Genomic DNA, 9604 nt, shown 5'->3' on the forward strand with positions numbered 1-9604 from the left:
TTGACAAAAAAAGAAGATTTCATGAATAAGTGTGAGAAGATGTATTGAATCTGAAATTTAAAGTGATTTAATTTTACTGAGTTTTTAGATGATTTTAGGTGTTTATCGGAGCAAGGTTTAATTTTGTTAAATAATTCTAAAATCTCATCTAAAACCATGAAATTTGATTTTTTTTTATTTTTATAACTACAAATTTTGAATTTTCAAACTTAAATTTTATTCAATAACTATAAATTTAAAATGTTTTATAAAATGACAAGTTCAATAACACTGGATTTTAAAGTATTTTTAAAAAAATTCGTTCGAATAAAAACATGTCAACCGGTCTAAAACCTTAGAGCATCATTACTGGAGTTTCTAAAAGAGGGTTTCTTTCAGAAAAACAATGTGTGGGCCCCACCAAATCATAAAAACTAGTTCTCAAAATCATGAAATAAGAACCAATTGTGATGGGTTTTTTGCACTGTTTGCGGGTCTCACCTACACGTGGTGGTCCGCGATTGATTCGTTTTTAAATTTTTATTTTAATAAAACAATTTTTTTTTAGAAACCCTTAAATGGGTTTCAAGGATAATGATGCTCTTACACAAGATGCTCAACAATGTAAAATAATACTTTTAATCTAATAAAGTGATTTAGTCTAATTTTAATGTTTTATAGAAATGGTCAGACATGTTCTCATACAGTCTTTGTAGAGTGTGTTTTTAGAAATTATGGTTTCTCTTTCTTCCACTTTTCTCTCTTTTTCTATTATTTTTAAGAGCTATTTAGGTGAATATACAAAATATGTGTGGTAATTGCAGATTTATGCATTTTTTTTAATTATTTGCAGAATCAAGTAATTTTTGTGCTGATTTGCCAATTCTGTCCTCGAGCTGAGACGTATTTAATGACCTGCTACCGGGGTTGAGGAACAAAATTGATTTTTATTACAAGTGAAGATGAAGCGTAATCTATGAACTAAACCAGTTACATTTGAGATATTTAAAGTACTTAGATATTGAAACCGGATATATGTTCAATAATTAAAAAGCGATGAGTTGTAACATATTTTTCAAAAAGTGTGGCGCAAATGTGATTAAAATGAAGATATTTTCATATCCAACTAAGTATTTTATAAACGCCAGATATTTTACACACTTGTAAGATATTTTACAATCCGGATACAGTGTTAATAATTATTTGAAATACTTGAAGTAATGAGATAATGAAACCGGATATAGTAAATAGATCTTGGATTTTTCATTCAAAGCTATTTCTCATTTCTCTAATTTTGGAATAAGAAAAAAAAACAAACAAAAAGGCTATCTTTTTATTTTTATTTTTAAATCCATTTTCCTTCGTTTATGATCTGTTCAAGCAGAGGAACAATCTTAATATACATAGGAAAAGATTCAACCTTTAGATTACCCATTACATGCTCTTCCTTAAATTTCAATGGCGGTAGAAACAATGTCAGATACATCAACTTTACTGGATTAGATTATTATTGTTAGATATAAAACGATGCTTCTTATATGGATTTGTTTTGGTGATCCGGGAAGGGTCGAATAATGAGATTTTGCAGACAGAACTAAGAAATGAGATTTACTTTTACAGAGAGACCATACATTGAGATATGAATTGTATCAAATCTCTTTAGGTTTTTGCAGGAAAGAGAAAGAGTATTTGAACATTCTCGATTCTTTGCATTATTATCATTTTATCTCTCTGTGCAACAGTCTCTTTAGATTCTTTGCACTAATATTATTTTTCTCTGTGCAACCATCTGTTAATCTGACGTGTAACATGTCATTTAATTTACTTTTCTTATAGTAATATAGACACTTTTGATATTACTTCAAAAAGCACAGTGCCTTTACCACCTACCTAATTTACATCGCTTTTTTTGCTATCTAGTGTAATTTCTCTATTTTTAAATAGTTTATGAATTTTGTAATATTTCTCTATTGAGATAGTCTGACAGTGAATTTGTTATTTTAATATAAATTATCTAAAAAATTAGTGGAATAAACTCTAATAAAAGGAGGTAACGTTTAGAGCATCTCCAACCCATTGCTATTTTCACCTCTATAATAGCATTTAGAGGTGAAATTGCTCCAACTCAACTCTATTTCTTCATCTATAATATAGATCTCTATTTTTTTCTCTATTTATAGAGGAAGAAATAGCATTCCTCTATTTTTTAGTCTATAATTTAGAGATTGCTATTTTAGGGAAATACATTGGAGCATATCTCAACTCTATTATAGAGTTTTCCTATTATAGAGGTGAAAATAGCAAAATACATTGGAGATAATCTTAATAAAAGTCCAACTATTTTTTAATTAAAAAAAAAAAAGAAGTGAAGCCGAGAAGTCTCTCTCACCATTATAACAATGTCTGACTTCTTTTGGGTTCTGTGAGAGATAGAGAGAGAGAAACTGATTCAAAGGATACATTACTTGAATATGACCACTCATAATAATCCCCATTTTTAGTTTGCCTCTTTTCTCTTTAACTAAATTTATATTTCCAAGATCTTTTGTTTTTCTTCATAACCATTTGTTAGTCTTGGAATATTATTTGTTCTCAGACTCACGGTTTCTTCATAGCTTGGAATATGATTGCGTTGGTAAAAAGAAAGAAGAGATCTTACGGTTGATATTCATTTAAACTTTTTGTTGAGATCGTAAAATAACTGCAAGATTTCTTTTTTCTTACTCCATTAGGGAAACATTAGTGCCAATCTACTTCTGTTTCCTATCTCGCCTCACCGTTAATGCTGCGAGAACATAAATATCACTGTTTTCTGTCGGTAACTTATCTACAAAATGGACAAAACCAAAATTTTACTTTAATACTCTCTCTATTTTTATTTGTAAGTAGATTTAGTTAAAAGTGTGAATATTAAAAAAACTTTTACTTTTAACAAAATAGTATTTAATAAATAAATTCAACCAATGATAAAAATATATGAATTATTTGATTAGTCACACAACATGTAATAAATGTAAAAATTGTTTTGGATTATGTAAACATCTTACATTGTGAAACAAACATTTTTTTGCTAAAACTACTTACATATCAAAACAGAGTGAGTAATAGTATTATTTCTAGTTCAGACATTTTTCATATTACAAATTAAAAAAATGATTGAAATGCATTAAATTTTTTATTAATTACACATATTCAACTAATAAGATAAATAAAATTAATGTATTTGTAATTAATTTTAAGCTGAAAATTGCATTGGAATTCTAAAATGATACATAATTTTTTTTGTAACAAGAAAAAAATGTTAAAGTGACATTTAATACCTATGAAAGAGAATGTAATAAACTATGAAAGAGAATGTAATAAACTATGAAGACTATACTTTTATGGATGATTAAACTTTTCTTAATTTGTATATATATATATATATATTTTTTTCTTATTCAGCATCAATCGATAATACTTGAAGTTATACAGTATATTTCTAAAAAAAATATTTTATTACTATAAAATCTGTCAATAATAATCTGCTTAATTTGATGAAAGATAGATGTTGTCTGATGGAAGTGGATAAATATATTTTGACTAAACCCAACTGTTCTTTACGACTTTTTTTGTAACCGTTAAAGATTACCGTACCTTTTCACAGATTGTTTACAGCTGCTTGGTGAGTTGAATCCCAATTTAATGTGTTCAACTTGTAGGATTTTATGGTTACAAAAGTGAACTTAAAAGTATTTTATGATTTGATTTCTTCTCAGTCAGCTCTCTCAAACAGATGGAGCAAAAGGAAATCCCACCAAACAAGTTTTCTATAGAATAATGGAAAAGTATATATTTTAAATAACTAGATATGTTGTGTGAAACAATATTTCACATCTGGATGTTATTGGGTGAAAAGTTTGAAAGACGATAGAAATAAGATGAAGATTAAAGGACTAAAAATAGCTGGAGATATAAATTGAATATTGATATGACAGAGGAATGATAAAACAAGTTAGGACTGAACATAGATGTAGATAGGCGCAGGCAACATATAAAGCAGTAACGTTTTAAATTCTTTTAATAAAAGTATCGAGAAGAAACAACAAAAGACAACTCATTGACAAAACTCTTTTCAATCTTTTTAGTCAGAACATCTAAAATAACACAATTATCCAATTCCCATATATCCAAGCATTATGTGAACTTATGTAATACATATTACCAGATCGAGGAAAAATTAATTCGATTTAAGTTCCTGAGAAATTTTCTTAGCCTAATATAACAAGACGTTGAAAGAGAAATGAACAAACGAAAAGCCGATAATTAATTTAATGACCAAGAACATATGAGACTTTAAAGGTACATTTTACCCTGAAATTGTTTCTTGTAAGTTAAAGATTCAAGGTCTCATGAGAGGAGGTTGGAAGCCATTGGTCTGCAGCCAATTCTGATGAGAAGTAGGAGTAGAATTAAAAATCTGATTGTGATTATGAGGAGAGAATCCTGATGATGCTGCAGCATTTGCCAACACTTGGTTCGCGGTGGTCCGACCTTCAAACTGGTGGTTCTCGGTCACCGGAAACAGCGAGAATCCTCCTCCGCGGTGAATGTTACTGCTGCCCGGAAACTACTTTACACCACACATACAAAATTGCTGTTATAAAAGCATAACCAACTGAAATTTAAACAAAATGGGTGCTTATTGTTGTGTCTTTTTTTACTCACTTGGTGAACAGAATTGGGGATATAGTTAACCATTCCGGTTTGACCTAATCCGAGAATCTCATTAGAGTGGAGGGAATCTTGTTGGTTCATCTAAATAAAAAGAAAAATGTCTTTAACAAAAGAATATAATAAAAGGTTAAAACATCGTTGATAAATTATTAAACCTTTACCTTGAGCCGCATATCTTGACCCTTATGCTTCGAATTAACCGAGTTTCCCAAACTCAAATCGAGGTTATGATCCTGTTGAATAGGATTCCCTGATGACTCTACACAAATTCAAAATCTTGAAAACAAGTTCTTCTAACCCACATAAGATATAATCCAGGACTAAAAGAAATATAAAACTATGAATCACAAGAACTGTTTTTACCGGCATTCAGTTCTTCGTCGTATATGCTTGAATCAAAGTTAGTCACAGCATCTTTGCCATTACATTTGATTGCAGCTTTATCATAAGCTCTGTAATATATTAAATTAAAAATATATTATAAGATTTAAATTTTCTAACAGTAAAGTGATGTGGAATCAAAGATGAAGACGTTTACCTAGCAGCCTCAACCTCGGTGTCGAACAAACCCAAATAAACATACCTAATATGAAGGATTCAAGAATCAAACCTCGTTAGAATAACAAATCTATTAGCATAATTATAAAAAACGAAGGGTTTTTATTAATGAAAGTACTTTTTGCCTAAGAATTGGCCCATTCGAGCTTCCCAGCGACCACACTTATGCAAAGTGACACCTCTATACTTCGAACTTCCTCGAGGGAACCCTGTGCTTTGTCGGCGAAGTACGTGCACGAACTCTTCCTTCGTTAAATTCGTCATCTACCAACAGGTTTAAGTTTTTTTTTACTTGTCAATCAATCAATTATAGATTGCATTGTTTTTTGGTTATAAAGGAGTTACCTGCTTCATGTCATTATCATAATCTTCGATGTTAAAATTGATATCAGCTTCTACCCCACGGAATTTAATAGCAGCTCTATCATATGCTCTACATAAGATAGTAAATGAAAATTAAAAATTATAGTATACGTCTTGCTTGTATATTTTAATTATTAGAGTCCATGGGAGAACTGTTGTCCAGGAAAAAAAAGAGTCTATGGGAGAAGAAAACATACCGAGCAGCTGCATGAGCAGTGTCAAATCCACCTATTCAGGGAAAAAATGATTTTATTTAAATAATTTAACATTTCAACAGCAAAAAGATGAAAAAAAAATCTGTCAAGAGAGTAAAATTACCTAAGTAAACCTGTTTGCCACAGTCCCTGAATTTCAGAGAAACATATGAAAAAACTTTATATTAAGATCTTTGAATATGATTGGTTACATCAAATTAAAAGATGAATTTTTTTTACTATAATTAAATTACCAAATATGAGACTCCCATCTTCCGGTTCGCCGGTAAAACGTAACGCCTCTATACTGAGAACTCCTTGACCTTGGGCCACGCCGGCTCTTTTTTAACGGCTGTGTCGGTTCCACCACCGCTCCAACAGTTGCGGGTTTACCTACCGATGATCCGGTAGCTAGATCCGACTGAGAAAACTGTACACCAAACCAGTGAGACCGAGGAAAGCCCGGCCCGGTACCACCACCACCGTTGTCTCCGACGCTAGATTCCATCTCCGGGAAGAACTGATGGGTGATAAGAGGGTTGTTGGGTCTGACCCGGTTAGGTTCATCGTCATCGGATCCATCTTCGATGACTACAGCAGATGAACTTGAGGTTGAGAAAGATCCGACCCGTTTACCCGGTGAAGAATAACAAAACTCTTCAGATTCTTCTTGTCTGACTGTTTGGTGTGGTGAGTCGTTTAGATCCCACATTTTTTTTTGTTCTAAACCTTTTCTTTCTTGTTTTTGATGTTTGAAGTTTCAAACTTCAATCCTCTCTCTGGTCTGATTCTCCTCAAGGTTGTAGTCTAACTAAGAGAGAGAAACCAAAGAAAGAGCTAGAGAGAGAGAGAGAGAGAGAGGTGTTTCAGAGTTTGCTTCTACGAAAGCTTTCATTTTTATCCCTTCCTTTATATTTACTTCCAGTGCCCTTTCTTTCTCTCTCTCTCTCTCTCTCTCTCTCTCTCTCTCTCTCTCTCTCTCTCTCTCTCTCTCCACTTTTCTATAATATTATTCTCTCTCTAACCACTTGCTTTCTTTGGAAAAAAGATTATATTCGAAACAATTCCTCGTATTGGAGTTTCTTTATTTTCATATAAAAATATTTCCACTTTTATTATTATCTATGTATACAAATATCATCACTGATTAATCAAAGATTCCATTAATCTGTAATTTCATGTTTTAAGAAAGTAAAAGTAGGTCCACGGCTTGATTTTGCAAGCAATCTATAAAAGGTATTTTTTGCAAGAAAATGAATAATTTGATAGATTAATGAACCCACCCCACCACAAGTTTCCTAAAATTTGTATACTTTAGCTCTTGGCACAAAGCTTTTTCTTTGTTTTCTTTTCTTTTATGTATGAATAAAAGTTTAGCGGATACAAAGACAAATAGATCACGCATTAATCTATTTATGTTAATGGTGTATATTTATGTACAATAAATATGTGTTTTCATGATCTGGTAAATTAAAGTAGATGAAATATTAAGTTTGATACTAAATAGTATATATGTTTATTTATATGTTTATTTTAGTGAAGTTCCAAAAACATGAAGCCAAGCAAGTAAAAAGTACTAATAATATTTATAGGTTCCCACTATAGATTATAGGGGTTGTTAGCTATAAAAAGTACTAATAATATTTATACTTTGTATATACTCTCTCTGTTTTTTATTGTAAGTAGTTTTAGATGAATGAACAAATATTAAGAAAGTTATTAATTTTTTTAAAAGTAGCATTTGATATATAAATTAGGTGTAGTTAAGCCAATCATAAATAAGTATATATTATTTGATTGGTAACACTATACCCAATAAAAGTAAAAATTACTTAAAATTATGAAAGGTACTTATATTTTGAAACAAACAAAATTTTTGTTTAAACTACTTACAATAAAAAAAACAGAGGGATTATTGCTTAAGGCCTCATTGGTGTAAGTTTCTATTGCTATTAATAAAATACTTTGCCCAAACTTTTACTGTGTCTGAGACCATAAATTAGTTGATCGTTAACTATCTGTTTTCTTAAGGGGTTGTTACAACCAGAGGCTTGTTAGATATATAGGAAAATAAAATTATGTCCAACGTTTCATAAAACTCATTTATCAAGCTATACTAATTGTTTACTTGGTTATTTGACAATTTGTTCACATAATAACAAATCTATATAATCTTTTTATAACTAGTTCGTTTGATCAAAGTTTAGCAACATTTTTTTTAATTCAATTGTTATTTACAAACGAGTAGTTCTCAATGCTATAGACTATTTTGTTGTTAGGTATAAAAACGTTTAGTGACATAAAGATTTAGTGCAAACCGAAACTGATCTAGATTGATACGGTATAATTTATATCCAAAACCTTCAATAGGAAACTATAACATAGATGAGTGGCAAAAAATAAATTCCTTCTTAAAAAATTGCAATGCCTTATCGCAAGTATCCAGATCAACTTGTTGAGAAGTAACCTTTTACAGATCTCATACATTAGTTTAATGCAAAATGTTACATTGCTTTGCTTAAATTGCGCATTCAGTTTTGCTGGCTTGGTGTAGCCATAAACGCTAAAAATCCTTGTAAATTATAATAACATAGACCAAAAAAGATGAGATAACTAATGCTTTACCTATGTTAACTTGTTAGAAATACAATTCTATTTCGATGTTGTTATGTTTTAAAAGAAATTTAGAAATCGCGTGGGGTGGGGTTAGTAGCTTGAAATACGACGAGAATACAAGAATACATACCATACGTATTGACAAAGTGAATAGTTACATGTATCCAAAAAAAAAAGCAAAGAGATTTTTGGTAATAGAAGCATCAAAAAAAGGAAAAAGGAATTATGAGAAGAAAAGGAAAATGTTACCAGAAAAGATCAATCCCTTAGTACGGACAAACTGCGGGGTCCACTTTTTCCCTCTTTCATCCACCAATGCCCTTTCGTTTCATCTCTTACCTCGTATTTTCGTCGCACGCGCTCTTCATACGCGAGTGCGCTCAATCCTTCCTTCCGTCCACGCGTGCTCACCACCGTATCGGTTCCGAGACGCCGTTTAGTTTCTTCTGACCACAATGCTGGAGCCAACTATATTTTGGTTTTGTAATAAGATTGGATTGTTAGATTCGTATATTTTGTTGTGAGAGAAATCGTCATGCTTGACATCATCTTCATCATTTTCTATTCTTACAAAATCCAAAATCAGTTTTTAAATAGAAACCTCCACAATAATCAGTGAGGATATAAAATCAAAATTTTATACTAAGAGAAAACAATGCAAGTGAACAATACAGAAAAATGAGAGAGATGAAGGAGAAGCACTGGTGTCTGAAAGGGAAACATACAACTTTATTTCGTGTTTATGTAGTTGGGTCCAGAGGAAAAGACTGTGGCTAGCAGAAATATGAAATAAAATTTGCCAAGTCACTACCCACTTTGTTAAATTACCACTGAGTTACCCACTTTGTCAAATTACCACTGAATTATTATTTTTCTTTAACTATTTTCTTCTTTTTAAGGAATGGAATAGGAATCCAAGAGTTTGTGTTTTCAATTTCAACAGTGTATTGTTTTTCTTTCCAACTATTAATATAAACTTCGTCAAATATTTATGATTTTTTTTTTTAAATAGAACAAATTTGCCACCTAGTTTATATTTTTTTGTCGGCAACCTTACATATTTTCTACGATCTATTTATTTATTTAAAAGTTTACAAAATTGTTTCTGAGGCTATAATTTTAAAAATAGTAAAAACTAATAACCAAAACCAGTGAAACATGCGATAATATCTTTAACC

At 30.8% G+C, this 9604-nt stretch overlaps 1 protein-coding gene across 3 annotated transcripts; it reads right to left on the reverse strand.

Annotated features, from left to right (window-relative positions):
* Positions 1–4121: 4121 nt before the first annotated feature.
* LOC103862524 (floral homeotic protein APETALA 2) lies at positions 4122–6705 on the reverse strand. Of its 3 annotated transcripts, none has more exons than XM_009140231.3 (10): positions 6065–6703; positions 5935–5960; positions 5814–5844; positions 5599–5686; positions 5372–5517; positions 5234–5278; positions 5059–5147; positions 4857–4954; positions 4687–4776; positions 4122–4588 (listed from the first exon to the last, which is right to left on the reverse strand). In XM_009140231.3, exons 1-10 carry the CDS (start codon positions 6520–6522, stop codon positions 4361–4363), a joined length of 1299 nt encoding a protein of 432 aa, XP_009138479.1. In that variant the 5' UTR covers positions 6523–6703; the 3' UTR covers positions 4122–4360. The 3 variants fall into 3 exon arrangements, with proteins under 3 accessions (XP_009138479.1, XP_009138481.1, XP_009138480.1); XM_009140233.3 differs by having other exon boundaries at positions 4351–4591; positions 6065–6704; XM_009140232.3 differs by having other exon boundaries at positions 4373–4615; positions 6065–6705.
* Positions 6706–9604: the final 2899 nt, after the last annotated feature.

This window comes from Brassica rapa, chromosome A03 (genome assembly GCF_000309985.2).
Source record: "Brassica rapa cultivar Chiifu-401-42 chromosome A03, CAAS_Brap_v3.01, whole genome shotgun sequence".
Classification (NCBI taxonomy): domain Eukaryota; kingdom Viridiplantae; phylum Streptophyta; class Magnoliopsida; order Brassicales; family Brassicaceae; genus Brassica; species Brassica rapa.

What these genes read in the sequence shown, in the direction of transcription:
- LOC103862524 (XM_009140231.3), bottom strand. Translation starts at nt 6,522, where the DNA reads ATGTGGGATCTAAACGACTCACCACACCAAACAGTCAGACAAGAAGAA. An exon ending in TGGCAAACAGGTTTACTTAG is followed by an intron (nt 5,845 to 5,934) that starts GTAATTTTACTC and finishes TTCCCTGAATAG; the next exon opens with GTGGATTTGACACTGCTCAT. An exon ending in ACTGCTCATGCAGCTGCTCG is followed by an intron (nt 5,687 to 5,813) that starts GTATGTTTTCTT and finishes TATCTTATGTAG; the next exon opens with AGCATATGATAGAGCTGCTA.